General features: G+C 41.8%; 1 protein-coding gene across 1 annotated transcript in view; it reads left to right on the top strand.

The window, feature by feature from the left end:
- LOC146975735 (calsyntenin-2-like) overlaps window positions 1-18,985 on the top strand; it is a 281,409-nt gene that overhangs the window by 182,883 nt on the left and 79,541 nt on the right. The window contains exon 5 of the mRNA XM_085794957.1: window positions 1,845-1,994. Within this exon, the coding sequence (XP_085651083.1) occupies window positions 1,845-1,994 (150 nt within the window). The remainder of the gene's footprint in view (window positions 1-1,844; window positions 1,995-18,985) is intronic.

Consider the following 18,985-nt stretch of genomic DNA (forward strand, 5'->3'; position numbering starts at 1 on the left):
CTGGACTTGGTTATTTGTCTTAGAAGTCGTTTCACCTCTCATCCAAGAGGCTTCATCTGTTCATGCTCGCATCTGACCAGGCTGGGACTGGTCTTATAGCATCATATTTTCCCAAAACATTGAGACACACACACACAAAAAAAAAACATTAACCTGTTGCAGCTGCCTGAATGTACGTTGCTCTGAGTCCTCATTTAAACTGTGATCAGATAAAATCACCAGATGACACGGGAAACACTTCCATTTACACTTTACATAGGCTATCTGTTTCCATTGGCCAGATTACAAATCTGCCTGCAGTCGGTCTGGTGACTCCTGAGCTACATGCAAATCATTGTTGGCTTCTCTCCAACTCCAAAGACTGGTGGTACTTCAGCTTAAGATGTTTGAAAACTGAACACTTCAGTTACAGTAATACCAGTCTATCAAGCATTAATTACACCATCTACAGTATATAGTGACATCAACACGTGGATGAGTGGTATTTATGGACTTAAAGCAACACAAATATTTCATCACGCTCACAGGCTCTAACTCGTGCTGATTAATGCTCTCTCACCCACACATATCATATAACACTCCCACAGCTCAGCTCAGCTCTCATATCAGAGTTTGTAGAAGTCACTGGAGCTGCTTTTTTCCCCCTCTTGTGTTAATGAGATAGATAACAGTGGCCAATTTCAGTGTAGCATCATCTGCCATTATCACAAGGTAAAACTACACAAATAACACAGTATAGATTAAATATGCAGGATGCATTCCAACTATTTCAGCATCTGACTACAGTGTGGTTTTAATCCATCTTGACCTCTTAAATTGTGAATAAGTATCTTTAAAGGAGCTATTTGTTAGTTTTTTAATCTGGCAAGATAGCGAATGTTAGAATCAACAGTGTTTACTCGCAAGAAGAAGATACAAAACTTTACTTTCTCACCAATAGCCGCCTCCGATAATGGAAACCAACACTAGTGTTAACTCTTGTCTCAATCACATCCTGTCATCTACTGAGGTTAGCATGCTAACCAGCTAGCCATATATTCCTTGGTCCTCCCTGTCTCTCTCTATTGTCCTAAAAAATTTAAGAGGCAAACTGCCCAAAAAAGATGACTTAGGGGGAAAAAAAAGTTAAGAAACCATGTTCAGCAGCATAGAAAACTTATAAATAGCCCCTTTAAGTTATAGTTCACGTTCCCCTTTTTCACTACATCAGCTGGTTAGAAACTACTTTCAGTGATAAGATGATTTATAAATACAGTCCAAGAGTCCAAAACCAAAGTAGCTCAATGGAGTCTCCTATCATTAATTTTACTGTGACATATCAAAATGCTGTGAAGAAGGCCTATTGCTGCAGACAGGAACTATCCCATCTGCCTTAACAAGATGCCACATATTCACTTTAACTTGCTAAATTGATTTCAGTTGTCTGTTTTTTTGTTTGTTTGTTTGTTTGTTTGTTTTTACTGATGGGCAATTTTGGTGCATAAGAAAAATAAAAAGTAGGTTTGGAAAATAAAGTGTACAGAATGATTAGCTGGCCACACCAACAACAATTAGACCACTTCATCTCTTCCAGTGCAGCCAGACAATAGGAAGACATTTTTCTCACTGACATTAGGTGAAGTTTTAGCTTTTGAAATTTTAAACCATCGAGCATTGCAATTTGTGGCTCTCAATGTGCCAAACTGCTCGGCACAAATTATTTTCATTATGAGACACAATGGAGGCACTGAATTCACTCCACAATACTTCATAATGAGTTTGCTTTTTTTTTTTTTTTTTTTAAAGAAAAGCTAAAAAGCTTCGGGTAGAGTTTGACCTTGAGCGACTCTCCTCTCCTCCATCAGGTAACATCCGCAACACAGAGAAGCTGAGCTACGACCGGCAGCAGCAGTACGAGATCCAGGTGACGGCCTGGGACTGTGGCCAGAAGAGGGCGCTGCACAGCGTCCCCGTTCGCATCGATGTCAAACCTGTCTGCAAACCCGGCTGGCAAGGTGGGACTTCATTATACCTGTGTGTATGTGCAAAGATTTCAGGCTGTGGGATGTTTAAACATCCAGACAGTATATGCGTGTGTGTGCTGTTGTGGTTCATGAAGTAAGAGCAGTGTGGGCTATTATTGTGGGATTTGCCTTATTACATGTCATTACTTCAGTGTGTGTAATCCCACTTATCTCTAAATGTCTAGTCTGAATACCTCATTCTTCTTCATCTGTGTTTATCATACAGTCCGGGTTTCTACCTGTACTGTTCTATATTTCTTTCTCTCCTTCTTCTATATTTCTTTCTCTCACTCCCTCCCTTGGTTTTCCTTTCTTTTGCCTTCCCTTCCCTTTCTCTCTGTCTTTCCCTCCTTCCCTCCCTGAGGAATTGGGCTGTCAGGAGAGGCTGGTGTGATCAACTGCACTTTACTAAGAGCAACGTGACACAGCCAACACAGCTCTTAGTACATCAGAAAGCAGCCGCAGCCTTAACAAGGCCCAGAGTAATGCAATACAGTGTTACAGGAGTACAAACAGATCTTGAGGTACAGTAACGGTACAGTGTGGACCGGATTTACATTTGTCAGGAATGAAAGACAAACACACACACACACACACACACACACACACACACCTGTATGTTCAAATTGTGTTGTTCTGCCATTAGGTCAGGAAGTACACTGGATTTCTTTGGAATTCAGCCATTTCTTGTCCCTCAGGACGTGATGTTAGCGAGCTGGTAATAAACACCGATAAATGAAGAACCTGGCAGGGGCTCAGTGGCAGCCAGTAAACGCTGCAGAAACTGTTAAGTCGTTTGGCTCCTATTCAATCTCCCAATCTGTGTTTTCTCAAAACAAGTGACAGCACATGCCTGTAGTTATACTCCTCAGTGCATTCAGAGAAGATGGACCCCCCTCCTTTTATATTTGGCTCTGGTTATGCCATATGCTAAAACCATTTTAATAACATTTTCCCTAATGAATCTACACTCACTACAAATCTATTAGATAAGAAAAAGTATTCAGACCTTTTCCTAAAGTGCCTGCAGAGCTCAGAGACAGGATCATATCGAAACACAGACCTGGGGAAGGCCATGAAAACATTTCTGCTTCACTGACGGTGGCACAGTGCACTGTGGCCTCCATCATTTTCAGATGGTAGAAATTTGAAACAACTGCAATTCCTGGCTAAACTGAGCAATCACGAGAGAAGGGACTTGGTATGAGGGGTGACCAAGATCCCGATCATCACTCTGGCTGCTCCTGTGTGGAGATGGGAGAAACTTCCAGGCAAGGCAATCATCGCTGCAGCACTCCACTGATTTGGGCTTAATGGCAGAGGGGCTTGGAGGAAGCTTCTCTGTGAAGACATGAAAGATGCTTGGAGTTTGCAAAAAAGCACCCAAAGGACAAGGAGATTCTCTCTCAGTCATCACCTGCCCAATACTATCCCTATGGTGAAGCAGCTTGTTCTTCTAGGGTGTTTCTCATCAGTGAGGAGACTTTCTCAGAGTAGAGAAAAAGTTGAATGCAGCAAAAGTACAAAGATATCCATAGTGGTAAACTATGAGTGTGCAGTACCTCACCCTCCAACAAGATAAAGACCCCTAAGCCTGATGTCCTTGAGTGGCCCCACCAGAGCCCCGACCTGACCCCAATCCAACATCCCTGGACAGACCTGAAAATGGCTGATGGCCCTCATTCAACCCGATCGAGCTTGAGAGGATCTGCAGAGAAGAATGGCAGAAAATCCTCTAATCCAGGTGTGCAAAGCTCGTTCCGCCAGGGTGCCATCACCGCCAGAGGTGCTTCCACTAAATACTGAGTAAAGGATCTGAATACTTAATGAAGGTTTATGTAATATTTTTGGTTTCCTAAAAGATCCTAAAATTCTGCTTTCTGCTTCATTGGGATAGAGTGTAGGTTGGTAAAGGGAAAAATGATTTTAACATGAGAGGGAAAAAAATTAAAGGGGTTAAAAAATAATCTGAACACACTGCACAGAAATTTACTTTTCAGATGAATCTTTAGTGACAGGATCAGGTTCTTAAAACAGACAGAAGAATCTAAATCAATCCATTTTGCATTAAGAAAATAAATGATTCAAGGAGGTCTTGAAACTCTAACATTAGTGCTGTCTTATCTAAATTATTTCTTAAGATGGGTTCTTTTTGCAGGGTAGTCGCAGCTCCAGCAGACAGGCAACAGATTTTAAAATTCAGAGGAATTAAGGTCACTAAATCAAAAAGCAGCAATGAAAGAAAGAAAGAAAAGGGTCAAAAGTTCATCTTCTGTTCTCTTTTCCTGAATGAATACATGTAAGAGGAGGAAAGTTGGTGTGACAGCATCTTGTGTCGTCTTGAATTACAAGGACAATGGCAAGTTTAATCACATACTCTATCAGTTCCACATAAAAATGCCCAAACATTACAGATGCACATACTGTACAGTGGCTTCACAAAGCGTTCATACTCCTTCACTTTATTCCACACATCATTGTGTTGCGGATTTAAAATAGATACAATTTCCATTTTTATTCTCTTCCATCAATCTGCACTGAATGACCTCTGCTGACAAATTGTCAACGTTTTTTTACGATGTTTTAGCAAATACAAACCTGAAATTTGTAATTCAAGAGAATATTCAGACTCTTCATTTCGTACCTTTGGCAGCTTTGATTCTTCTACCACCTTAATTCCTGGCTTTGAACAGTTTCGCCCATTTTTCCCGGCAGATCCACTAAAGATGTTCAGTCGGTCGTCTTCCGTTCTCTCCACTGATGGGTTAGGGTTATGGTGAAGGTCTGGGCTTTTAGAGGCAAGGCAAGTCAAGGCAATTTTATTTGTATAGCCCGTTTTTGTCTCAAAGGGCTTTACATGGCATCGTAACAACATCCTCTGTCCTTAGACCCTCACATCGACTGAGGAAAAACTCCATGGAAAACCCTTTTAGAAACTGATCCTGAAGCCACTCCAACATTATTTGCATCAATTTATTGTAGTTTGAAAGGTATAGTATAGTAGGCTACAATGCTATAGCAACATTGTTTCTCTATATGGATATGTTCTGACCAAAAGATTCGGATTTTGATCTTCTTCATGCTCCCAATGTCCTTTAAATGCTGTTTGGCCAACCTTTAGCAGGCTGTATTGTGACTTATACTTGGTTACATAGTTTTCCACCTACTGTGCGATGGAGGCCAGATTGATGGAGAGAGACGGCCATCCTTTTGGAAAATTGCTCCATCTCTGCAGAGGACTTCCGAAGCTGTGTTAGTGCGGGCGACCCAGTTCCTACCTCCAGGTCCTGCTGGTTCCAGACTTATTCCATTTCACAATTATCGACAGCTCCTGGGGAAACGAAACGCTTTAAAAATGGCTTTGTGACCTTATCTGTGCCTCACCACTGTTTTGCCATGGAGATCTACAGAGAGTTCTTTGGACTTTGAACTCCATTGTTGTTGCTCACTGATTGTGGGACCTTATGTACACAGGTGTGTGCCTTTCCTGAATTATGTCCAATCAATTCAATTTGCCACATGTGCACTCCAATCTAGTTCCAGAGACATCTGGATAATATAATAGGACTGCACCTGGCCACAAATTGGTCATTAAGGGCTATTGAGTGTACATCGATGTGGAAAACTGTCTGTTTTGTCCAGTTAAATTCAGATCTTCACAGTAAAACATCAACAAAAAATAAGCGTTTTTAGCACTGTCTGAAGCCAGGGTGCGCTAATGTTACTATGAGCATATGTGCGACTTTGACATGAGCATACCATACATTAACACAGAGAGCAGCCAGGGCTGTCATTGGTGTAGAGGGTGACATTAACTCCCTCTGTAGGCTCTCAGCGATAATCCTGTCTTTGAAGCCTGTTTGGGAGGTTGAGTGCATTTTTCAAATTAGGATTTTCAGCACAAGATTATGGTGAGAAGATACATACACACACACACTGAGGCACAGATATACTCTCCCTCGATGAAAGAGCAGTCGTCCCTGTGAACATTGTTTGGCAGCAAGGATGAAGGGAAGGATGGAGAGGGAGAAGTAAATGCCATGGCCACAGATCAGGGGATATTTAATGGGGCTCGTGTTGAATTAAAGGCAGGCATCCGTCGGCAGGAGACTGTGGGAATGTCAAAGACACACACTCACACTAAGTCACATACACACACATGAAAAGATGGGCTTTCTTTCGGTAAAAAAAGCCCCCAAAAAACAGTAATCTGTCTGTTCAAATTAGCTATGGCCTCTGGCTCTGGACAGCAGGGCTCAGCTGTGTGTCTGTCCTCACTAATCGCATGTCCTCACTCAGCTGGTGGAAACTCCTTTACTGAAGGGTATAGTGCCTGCACACATACAAAACCACAAACAAATCCACACACAGACACTCACAAAAGGTTTGTAAAGCCGTTTTCAGGACCGTATCAGATTCGTTTTTTTTCTCTTCACTGACTCTTCGACCTTACAGTTTATTTCAGCAGGAGTACTTGTCTTGCTGTTTCAGACATCAAAACCATGTCTGCACTGAGTTCTGTTTCTGCAAAGGTGCCCGCTCACCCGAACTGCTTCCTAATAGGTCAAACTTCAGCTACAACTCTCAGTTGGTAGCAAGAAGCCCACGTGATGATCTTCAAGGCAAGGGAAGCCAGCTTTATTTGTATAGTGCATTTCATGCCCAAGGCCAACTTGACATAAAGACTAATTATCAGTAGTAGCCTACAATTTGGAAGCATTAACGACTAATGATAAATAAAGAACATAAAATAACAATTTACATTCAAATGATCTGAAAGAACATACAATGCAAATACATAGGTCATCAATAAACACAACAAAAAAGAAATGTTTTTAAGATGGATTTAAAAACATTCACATTTGGGGCTAATGGGCTCTTTGCAGAGCTCCACTACTTCCTGAACTTAATGCTGCTCCTTTATTTCCTGTCTTACATTATTGGACAAACTGATTAATCCAGGTGTGTCTGACCATTGTGACTACTCGGGCACACCTGGATTAATCAGTGTGTCCAATAATGTAAGACAGGAAACAAAGGAGCAGCATTAAGTTCAGGAAGTAGTGGAGCTGTGCATAGAGCCCATTGTAGTTCTGTTGGTGCTTTGTGTGCTGTTTCACCCCAGTCCTGTCTGGGTTTATATTCTAATAACTCATCATTCACAGACTTAAAAGACTTAAGAACTGGAGTAAGTACTAGTGTGACTTTTCCCCCATCTTGACAAAGCCAGTTGTCTTCCTCGTTGTGTAGGCCTATAGTTATTTGCTGCTGACTCTGCCTGTGTAGATGCTGCCTGCTATTCCTCACACCTGGTGGTGATGTTGTCATGCCCTGAGTTGGCCGCCACGCAGTGGCTCGGTTTTTGTGTGGCTTATTGACTTTGGACTCTTGGTTTCTGTGTTAGTTAAGTTTAGTTCCTGTTTTATTTTGAAGTTCTGTGTTGTCCTGTGTCATGGTCTGTGCCTTTCGTTTCCTGTAAGGTTCCTGTTTTAGTTTGAAGTCCTTGTCCTGTCTTCCTGTGTGCTCCCTGCCCTTGATTACCTAATGTGTCTCACCTGTGTTGATTGCACCACCTGTGTCTTGTTCCCTCATGTATTTAACCCCAGTGTCTCCCTTTGTCCTCGTCGGTTCATTGTCGTTTTTCCACGTTCCATGGTGTTTCCTTTGTTCCTGTGTTCCGTGAGGTAATAAAGCCTTTTGTTTTCATCAAGTCTGCATTTGGGTCCTAAATCTCCCCACTACTTGACAGATGTCTGTTGATCGTCCATTTGCCAGGTCCTTCAGAGAATAATCCTGTCTGTCACCTGTCCTGTGGTTGGAATGTCGTATCGAATCGTATCGTCACTCTTGCCACAGTGGGTACACCTGAGTTTCTGTGAGACCCCAGTCAGAAGAGATGGATAGCAGTAGGAAAGAGGTGTTAAGAGTGTGTTGTTGCTTCATCCCCTGCAGCCTGCTGGCTCATACTTCTCCACCTTTGTTTCTCCTCCAAAACTATGGAAGCAATTACAGTAATTGATTATGAGTCCACACCTGGCACCTGCTGAAAAGAGGAGGAGAACTGCAGAGGTGGTTTTGCGTAGTTTGATTTTGTCACCATGATAGCGTCTAAACTATAACTATAATAGGACATTAGTGTTCCATGTTCGGTGTGGTCCAATGTATTAATTTTGAGTAATACACCCGGGCACTTGCAATCAAGTCATTCCTCTAATTATAACATTGTCACAGCCTGGCTCTTACAGCCATGACAAAGGAGGGAGCAGTAGGCCTATTTACAGTATTTAACAGATATTCATAAGATACGGCAACAGATCACAAATCATGAAGTGTGGATGTCAGTGGATAGGCATGTGGAGCATGTTGTGTGTGTGTGTGTGGAGTGAATGTGTGGGGGGGGTGTTGTAGGGTGCATAAAGTAATAAATGTACAACAGAACAGTCTATGGCCGCTGCATCGCCGTCAGGGTGCCTGCAGGAGAGAGGGAGAAGAAAGAGAGACAGAGCAATCACTAGCCTGGCTTTCATAACCTGGCCCAGATGTCACCAGCAGGCCTTGATCAGCAGGGGCGTGACCAGCCAATTGATAGTTTTCATGTGACGTCACGGCCCGTATGGAGCGCACCCCTGGCGGTCAAAACAATCCACTTCCCCGCTGTCCGCTGGCTTAGGACAAGGCAGAAAAACACACACTGCTCCCTGCTGCTTAAAAAAAAACGGTGTTATGGCCCAACTGGTGTCTGATTTAACTGGTTACCGTACCGAACAACAGCTGTGCTGCGCTTCTGTCCGCAGATTTGTCACAAATTCACAAATCAAGTCGCAGTTCACATGTTACTGCCGTGAATATGCTTTTGTGAGTGAGTAGCAGCCTGCGCTTATTCCTCCAATCTACGGACATTCGGCGCCACACTACTCTCACTCTGCACAATACTGCACACTATGACAAAGCCTGTCATGTTGAAAAAGTTACGAACTAATGGAAAACATTCTGAAAATACGCTAAACAATATGAAAAGCACAGCTGCAGTTGTGTTGGTACTGGTACTCTGGTTGAGAAGAGCAACTGTCTGCTCTGCTCTTTCCCAGAGAAGCGGCGTGAATTTGTCATTACCGGCGAGAGTTACAGGTACATTTCTACCACTTCAATGAGTTTAGAAACATTATTTTAAGATGGAAAAACTACAAAATGAGGCTTTCAATCAGAAACCAGTTGGGCCATAACACCGGAAATATTGGTTGCAAGCGGTGGAGGATGATGGATTCTCCACCAGGTAAATGTAAACATCGCCCAACTTGAGCTTCGGCAGGGAACTGGTCATTTTAAACAGCTCGTATACAGCAGCTGGTGTTGAATATGGGTCACAAGTGCAAAAACTTCCAAGTTGTTTTTTATATCTTTCCTTCTCGGCTGCTGACAGATGATCTAAGTCATTACTCGGTTGTTTGTCAATAAAGAGTCCGTTGCGCTGCCATTTCGGAATGTTGTTTTTGACCGCCAGGTCACTGGGAAGTCACGTGACTGAAAACTATCAATACAGTATAAGACGCTGATTGGAACAACGCAGAGAACCCAAGAGTGTTGTGATCCGTGTAGACAACCAGAGAACCAACACCACAACCAATATAAACTTTGAAATGTTGAATCGCAAAGGATGTCAGCAGGTGGAAGGGAGAGAGAGAGAGTGATTGCACATGGTCCAGCCTTTATACTGTAGCATGGAGCCCAGGTGAATTGGGCTGACGACCCTCAATTGGCTGCCAAGTCAGCCTCCAGGCCCGTGAGAGGGTCGTCACAATATAGTGAGTTGTTATTGTGGCATGTGAACATGAAACCCTGGCTTTGTAATCATCAGATATGAGGAAAGACCGAAATCAAGAAAATATTGCTTTTTATTTTCCCCTTTTTTTTGCTTGTCCATAACAATTTGAAACTTTTCTCGTCAATATCCTATCTCGTCTCTTCATCTCTCTCCTTCCCTCTGTCTGAACAAAAACTCATCCACATGAACATACACACAGTAGAAAAAACCAATAATGGAATGAGTGGACAGAAGGGAAGATAAGTGACAGAGTAAGCGGACCGCTGTAGAGCCTCTTCTCTTCATTCGATAGGATGGTTATCAGTTTTATTTGGTGTAATGCAGTTTGTTTCTAACAGCACAACAGGCAGTTGGCAGTGACAGAACGCTTTATATCACTGCTACAGCCCAGAGACGAGCAGTTTGAGAGAGCAAACGGCATCTGAAAACAAAACCTCCCTGTTTCTGGTTTCCTGTTCTCTTTCAGTTTAAGTGTTCAAAACAGTGGTTATCTTTAGATTTGTTTCAACACTCAACTTGTATAACCTTAAAATAAACATTTAAACTGTTAATGTAACATTTTCATTGAAGAAAATAGGAAAAAGGATGAAGAAATGTTTCCGCTGATTCTATATCATGCACTGAAACCTCATGTAACACATTCCCTGTGTTTTTCTCAGTCAGTTAATAAGGAATCTACTGTGAAAAAATAACAATGGCGCAGGCAGTTTCTAAAAAAAATTGCGTTTATGATTTCAGCAAACATAGTCAGTGATACAGAGTGACATAAGAGGGAGGAAGTTAAAACGGTGGCAAATACTTTACTGCTGATGCAAACTGGACATTTCAGACTGCAGCTGCCTCACACTCAAAGTGCTGAACTGTTGTAACACACAGCGGAAATGAAAACATATTTGTCACTGACTCTAGTATCCGCGACTGCTCATCAGGAATGAAATTGATCATTGGATGTTTTTTTTTTTTTGTTTATTTTTTTTTTTGTCAGCAGATCCACCAACACTGTCGCTCCATGTCTGTCGGACTGTGTGGGCACAGACAAAGCTTGACTGACAGCTGTCTGATGCTGCTGTTTGTTTTATTCAGTATCTATTTGGATGGAAGAGGTTGTAGCTTTCACTTACACATCAGACTTTTCCTGCCTCATTAGTTCGTAGAGGAAGAGCCGCAGTGTGTGGATGTAAATCAAGTTAAATATCATATAAATTTCATAGTGTTGTATAAATGAATTCAAATACTGTTTATATATATTTGATGTGTAGCTTGATGTGCAGCAGCAGTAGTTTGGATGAAAGCTGCAACGAGAGCATCTAGTTTTTCTACAATATGATGTAATTAACTTTTTTTTTAAGTGGAATTACATCATCTTTTCATTCTCAGAAGATTTAATACTGTTCTTCCAGCTCATTAGTAGCTTATTTGACATGCAGAAAGAAAAACAACCACACATTAGTGTTCAGTAAAAATGGCCACAACACAGTCAACAACCCACAAGTTAACACAGTTGTTTTTGCAGACTGAACACGTGAGGGTGACCCAGGCGTTTTCTCAATGAGCAGCTACATAACCTGGGCCTGGTGGTTCAATGTGGGGAGAAATAAAACATCACAGAGAACGAGTAAGAGGGAGGGAGAGAGAGAGAGAGTTGGACATGGCTGTGTTGTGGCGATTACCCCAGTGGAGCAGCCTCCACAGCCCATTCTGGTTTTATGTGGCCATCATCTCCCTCACATTTGTCTCCCTCTGCAGCAGAGCTACATTAGCTTCGGTGGCAAAGCTCTGCAGATATCATGGTTTAAACGCTGAGGCAGCAATGGGCTGTTGCTGGCTGGGTTTACATGAATAACACAGTTTTTTTTTTTTAAAGGTCAATCCTCAAGCTTGTTATAGCTGTGCATTTGAACAGCATGCAGGAACAGGAAGCAGCTCCTCTGCCAGTCTGCCAGAGTTTATTTGGAAGGATTATGGTGTATAGCTTTGTTTCCTCCTCTGCTTTCATAGGAGATTATAATATGCTAATTTAAGTACTGTCTAAGTCTGAGTGATTAGCTCAGATCTATAGACTCTAATTACAGACAGCCTGAAATTAAAGTGCGTCTGGTGCTGCGTTTAGTGTCTGTACTGTCCAGTCTGATCTCTCACCTCTCTCTGTATTAACCTTTAGTTATAGAGGTGGTGTGGTGTGGTCATTTTTGCTTATAAGGTGCTTCTCGAACTGCTTTTCTTCATGAACAACAATGAAATTAGCAATCAGATGATACCATTATACATTTCTATATTGACTCTGCAGGTGTTGATATTGCATTTTTCTACAAACAATCATACAGTAGTTGATTTACCTCTGTTTACTGCATGATTACAAGCCTTTAATAGACCTGTCATGGGTCAATTTATGTTCTCACTCCACCCATAGGATCTGTTTAGTTCTGTCCCCACCAATCTGATATAGTTATTTTAGGTCATATTTGACTTTATTACACTGATGATAGTTAGAGAGAGAGACAGGAAAGTTAGGGAAGAGGAAGAAAAGTACCTGAGTCAGGTTCAAATCCAGGCTGCTACAGTAAAGACTGAGCCTGTATGAGTCACCTGTTAGAGCACATCCACCATCACCAGCCTTTTAAATCAAACTGCACTGAGCACAAGGTCACATCTGATCTCTTCTCTGAATATGTGAACCTGCACCTCAGTTTATGCTGCACAACTGTAAAAAACTCTTCTTAATGTGATTAAACCTGCTCTGCTCACCTATAAAATACATGTAAGATCCAGTTCTGTTATATACAGTATTACAACAGCTGGAATACACCCACCCACACACACATAGTATATCAGCAGTACACACACACATCTACAGTCAGTGCCACACACAGCTCAGCACATGCCTCGAGTGGCAGATTGTCACACTGACGAAAAAAAGAAATCTGCATATTCATATCCATCCTTTGTGTTTGGAGAATGGCTCTGAGCTGTGTGTATGTTTGTGTGTCCACATGCATGCGTGTGTGTGTGTGGTGGGTGTGCACATATTGTACAGAAACATGTTGTTTTACTGCAGTTCTGGATTTAGACTGTAAGAGAATAATTAGAGCAGAGTGACACGGGTTTTAATATTTCAGATTAGTGTTATTTTTTCACTCTTCTCTCTCATGAGACTTTATTACATGATGAGACTTTTTTTTTCTTGTTTGTTTTGACAGACGCGGCATTAATACTTCAGCCTGACAGCGGCATTATGTTGGTTTTACATACAGTATGTAAACCTGTTGTATAAAAAACATCCATATGTTTTTTTACTGTATACATCAAAAAGATCAAACAAATCATTTCACTTTAAAGGATAAAAAATGACAACAAACAGACACACAGCTCGACAGCAACGGCAAATAAATGAAGCATTTTTCACACTTGATTGTTTTGTATTTTTGGAGGAAACGATGTTAGAGACTCAGAGTCAGCAGGACAGAGCCGACCTCTGGTACAGACTCTGAGATCAACGGCCTCTCTGGCTTCTTCTCTCTTTGACTTGTATTTTCTACTCAACTCTCCAGGAAGCCATTTTAGTGTGTGTGTGTGTGTGTGTTTCTGGCAGCCAATAGTTGTGATCTCTGATAAGAGTAGGAAGAGGATGAATTAAAGAGGAGAAGAAGAAAAATAAATGGCTCGGCACTTCCTTTTCCCATTTCCTCTAACCACCTACTCCTCTCTTGCCTCCTCTATAATCTCACACTGAGGCTTTCTGCCTGCTGCTCTACTTTCTTTTTTTTTCACCCCCCCCCCCCCCCCCCCCCCTCTCTGGTTTTTTATTATTACTTTCATTGTTTCCCTTATTTCTCCATGTGTCCTGATTTTTTCTGACTTTGTTCACATCCCTTTTCCCCTTTTTATTCCGTCTTTATTTCATCTCCCCATTGAGGGTTTCATCCTCTCCTCTGTCCCTGTTTCTCCTTCTCATCTCTATTAAATATCAGTTCACCCCCATGTTTTTTTTCCTCTACTCTCTCTCCCTTCGCCTGTCTTCTCTGATGCAGTGCTAGTTTGAAGTAGGGATGCAGTCGTCTCCGGTGTAAATCACAACCGCCACTTACTCTACTTTTCAGTCCTACTGCATTACACCATTACACACTTGTATACACACACACTTTCATGGGGACATGATCTCTTCCAGCCCTTGTCACTGGTTTGAGGCAGGAGGGATGGGGGCCAGAGATGGGAAACGGCCTGTGTTCTGTGTTCACCTTATTCTGTCAGAGGAGGGCAGTAGCAGAAAATGTGTGTGTTTTGTGTGCGTGTGTGATCCAGGTATTACTCATATTGTGGCGGCTTGTCTTCTGTTTGAGGAAACAAAGCAAATCCCCAAAAACATAAATCATTACATTGTGAGGTCAGAGTCGGGTTAGGCCGAGGTTAAGGTTCAGGTAAAGGTTAGTTAAGTAGGCAATACAGTAGTTATGGCTGTGTCTGTGTGGGATTCAGACAGAAAGAGGATGGGGAATCGGATAAGAAATACATACACACACAGTTGCACACACACACACACACACATACAGAACCACCAAGATGGACGAAGCACAGACACACATACACAACATGCACACACGCCTGCGTAAGAGTGATTACACTTCTCCAGTCCTTGTCCCGCTGACGGTGGAGATTGGAGTTTCCTTTATAGTGCCACTTCAGTGTCAAGGCGACATTGAGCGCTCATGAATCCAGAGACAAAGACAGAGGAGAGACATGAGAGAGAGAGAGGAACAGGAAGGAAGTGACCGAGGGAGGAAAGTGTCAAGGAAACGAGTAGAGGGAAAAGTTTCTATACATCTGGGTCTGTTACTGCAGCATTCCATTTAAAGTTGTGCAGCACTTTGACCTTCACCTCTGCAGCAACCTTTAGTAACTACAGAGCATCGTGTTGGAAAGCTGCCACAGAGCTTGTTGCAGACATGTTGCAGGGATTTAACAGCATGTCCCAACAAGCCTTTAGATCCCCTGGGGGTTGCCCTGGGAGGAGATTGAGGACGTGGACATGTCTCGGTTGGTTCACTCAGTCTGCTGCCACCGTGAGCTCAGTGAGAGAAGGTAAAGCACCTTTTTTTTTGCTGAACAATTTTCAGTGTCTCAGCTTTAACCACCCAGGATTAAGATGTCATTTCCACTCAATCCTTAAAAAGGTGCAAAAGAATTAGTCTCAGTCTGGACATGAAATTGGGGTCTTTTAGGAGGCTTCCCACACAATCCAGGAAAATGAGAGATGATGTCATTTCGTTAGAAATCACCCCATTAGACTCTTTATAAGACCACTGTAATGGAAATATGTCTCTGTCACCTCAGGTGCTCACACCGAGTCCCCGCACATCTCAAATTCATGCTGCAAAATTTAGTGAGATGTAGTGACGAATAATTTAATTTATTATGTTGCCAAACCTCTTTTTAAAGGGTATTGTCATGACAACGTGTTCATGTTTTCTCTTTCGGTGTAGGCTACCAAACTGTCCTGAATATAAGACCCCAAAACCTATTTGTCAGACTTGTTTTGTGGTTTAGTGAGTCTTTTCGGAGACAGGAAGCAGTTATAAGACCTTTTAAGATTAACTTAACGCTGTTCAAAAGTTACAGTAATGAGTTATATCACTCTACAGTGATGAACTTGCACCTAATCTTGTGTGTTTCCTTCAGCGCTAGCATCTTTTATCTCGTCATTTTCCTGCCTTGTTGCCAACTTTATTTCCATCCTCAACAAGCTGGTCACACAGTGTAAACTACATTGACACATGCACAGAGTTAGCAACAAGCTGGTGAATGTGAAAAAGCAACAACTAGAGAGCTATGAAGACCAAGTTATAGGAGCCTGTGAAAACAGCAGGAAAAATCACATCTTAAAGCAGAAGTAAGTGATCCGGTCGTTTTGGCTAACTTCTTGTCAGCAGATGGAGTTAGCAGTCCCCGCCCTCGTCCCTACTGTACGTCACCACATTGACGCGCATCCCTTGGCTGCACACACAGAGAGGACCGCCCCTTTATGCCGTTCTCTCTCCTCATTGGATAAAGGTTGTAGGATACAAGGAAGTATACAAGAAGTTTTCTCCTCGGCTTACAGCAGAGCAGAGTGACTGACAGACCCGTGTTTCAGACCAAACACTTAAGTGATATATATATGATATAACTATTTAAGACTTATATTAACACAAACATTCCGCTTACTTCTGCTTTAAATATGTTAAATTCAAAATGATGCATTCGTGTTGCATTTGTAGCCATACCATGATAACCTACATTTATCATTTGTCTATAAATGAGCTACCAGTCACTTAGCAATACTTGGTTCTTGTTTGAAGGGACGTTTGTTCTGATGTTGTGGATTCACTCAACTCTTTCTAGTTTCAGCTTTTTTTTTTTTTTTTTAGATTTACCGTTATAAACGAGGACATTTCTGGGGACAGCTGCAGCCAGGGACAGGCCACCAAAAACGGGGACGTCTGGTCACCTTAGTTTTGACAGATTTACCGCATTTTCTCTTCCTTGGCTACTTGGTGATTTAGTCTCTGCCATGTCTGTAGCCGGTAGTAAAAATGTTCAGAGAAAGATTTAAACCAAACTGGTAAAATAAATCAGAACATATGGGAGTCCTTGGGGCGGGGGGGCTTACTGATATGTAGATTTTTGCCCAAGAACGTTTAAAGAAACAATCTACCTCCTTTCATTATGGGTCTTGTCAACTTTTTAGAGAACAAAAAAAGACCAAAGTGTCTTATATCACAGAGAAAAAGACAGCGTGCATGAAAACATTAAAACGAATGCTTTTGGGGCATTGTTGAAAAAGAAAGAGAGAGAGGGAATGATGGCCAAGAAAGAATAGGGGAGAATAGAGAGAGAAGGGGGCGACTTTCTGAAGATAGATGAGGACATAGGTGGAGAGGAGAAGGAAAAGGGGAAATAAAGAAGGGAAAGAGGAGGCGAGTGCTCTTTTAAATGGAAATTGGCTCTCCCACTGATGGCTTGGACGAGTAATGACGACCCCCCTGACTACTTGAACATGGTGTCAGCATTTTTTTTACATGCGCACACACACACACGCGCACACACACACACACACACACACACACACACACACACACACACACACACACACACAATATTCACATAACCATCATCTTCAACCTCCACACATCTACATGCAAGTAAAAACATGCAAGAACTGACTGATCACACACACAAGTACACACACTCATGCACAGCCCCCAGTGCTGGAGAACAGCATGAAAGTGTGATGATGCATCATTTTCTTAAGCACCTCTATCCGTCTTCTTTCCCTCATGCTCTGCTTTTCACAGCCGTCAGTTGAAGGAAGACGCTGGGAACTTACCTCAGCATGTATGTCTGTACATACACATGTGGACATGTCTATATATACTCTGAGTTTATGCTGCAAACACAGAAGAACTGAATGAACATCGACTGGATGTGTCAGTTTTACAGCCACAGCGGTTGGTGAATCTCAGTCTGGTGGAAAGATTAGAAAAAAAATAAGACATGTTCCCTCTCACAGCAAGTAGGAGTCTGTATAAAACGGTTAATAAACTGGAAATCCAGTTTAATGACGACTTTTTAACTGGACCTTTCAGAGCTCAGTGGCCATGCTACGATGCTTCTGCAGAACAACTTCCCAGATTCTGGCTCCGTCTACTTGAACTGTGAGCCTCTGTGCACTAGATGCCTCCAACAGTTTGATTAGACTCCAAAATATCACAGCACTGATGTCCTTAATCCATTTCACACAAGTATAAAGCTGTCTGTATTATAACATAGAAACATTTAAGGTTCAGAATCCTTCAAAGAAAGCAGAAGATGCAGGGCAGAAAGACCAAAGATAAAGCTTGTCACTGCAGAGTGACTCTGAATTCTGACTCTGAATTATGTTTATGTGCAACTACTTTGCAACGGAAAATATGTTTTATAGAAAACACAATTATGACTGGATTAGTTTTCTATTAGCATAATGAGATTGTTTTGTTAATGAAGAAAGTTGCAAACACATGAATACCGAACATTTTCAGCTTTAATGTTACCAGACAGTCAAAATATCTGATCTTACAGTACAATATTCACATCTAGTAAATATGGAGTTATTAAAACAATTTCTGACAGGGTTAAAGGTTAGAAAAAGACTGTGAGGGTGGAGATGTGACTGTGGATGCAAACTCTGATTTCTGGTGTAATAGTTGTGCATTTTGTTTGACCACAATCCATTGCAATGACATCTTGTCATCTCTGATGGCATTAATAAACGCAGGCCTTCATGAATTCATTAAAAAACAACCTTTGAACACAATCCAAGCAGCGATATTGCTGCTACCATGAAGATGGTGAAGTTGCAGGGTCAAACAGAGAGATAATTAGCCTATATTTTATATACACAGTGGCGCTCAGTTGCAACATGTTTTGTTTTATGACAAATAGAAAAAGCAAAACTTGAGATCACGGTTCACATCCTGTGTGCCTTTTCACCCAGTCAGGTGCTGCAGGAAGTGGGTGCACTTGATGCGTTGTTGGCTTCAGAGATGTATACTTTTTTTTTTTTTTTTTTTTAAACAACAGCAGATACAGATCGGCGTGGTGTGAAAGAGAGAGTGAAAAGCTGTACTTCAAAGTACCATGATTCAGCATAAAAGCAAAAAGCATTATAAATAAACTGTTGGTGTGCTTCAAACACTTGCTTCCCCTTATGACCTATAATGATAATAATCAGTGCAGTGCTGCTCGTGTCAAATACAAGCCATCTGCTCTGTCATGTTTGTGCTGTTGCAGATCATGTTGCACGTTCCAACTCTAGATTTCTTTCCTACACAGAGACGCTGGTTTGATCACGTCTTTCATTGAGGAGAAGACCTTGACTTGTCAAACACTGGTGTACTAATATCATAACTTAACTGTAATGTCTCACTGAGACCATGCAGTTAATTGTATTGTCTTGCAGGGGTATTGCAAACACTGTAAAATATTCTTTGTTTGTCTAATGACTGACTCTTACCAATATTGTTACAAATAACTTAGTTTTAAACTCCTCTCTATATTAGTTAAATTGATAATTTCCATCTGGAGCCCTGCGATGAGTCCAGAGAGTTTACTGTATTCTCCCGGCACCCTCCTCTTTTGTTGTGTCTCC

The sequence above is a fragment of the Trachurus japonicus genome, chromosome 13 (genome assembly GCF_045865225.1).
Source record: "Trachurus japonicus isolate A0001 chromosome 13, Traja_1.0".
In the NCBI taxonomy this organism is placed as follows: Eukaryota; Metazoa; Chordata; class Actinopteri; order Carangiformes; family Carangidae; genus Trachurus; species Trachurus japonicus.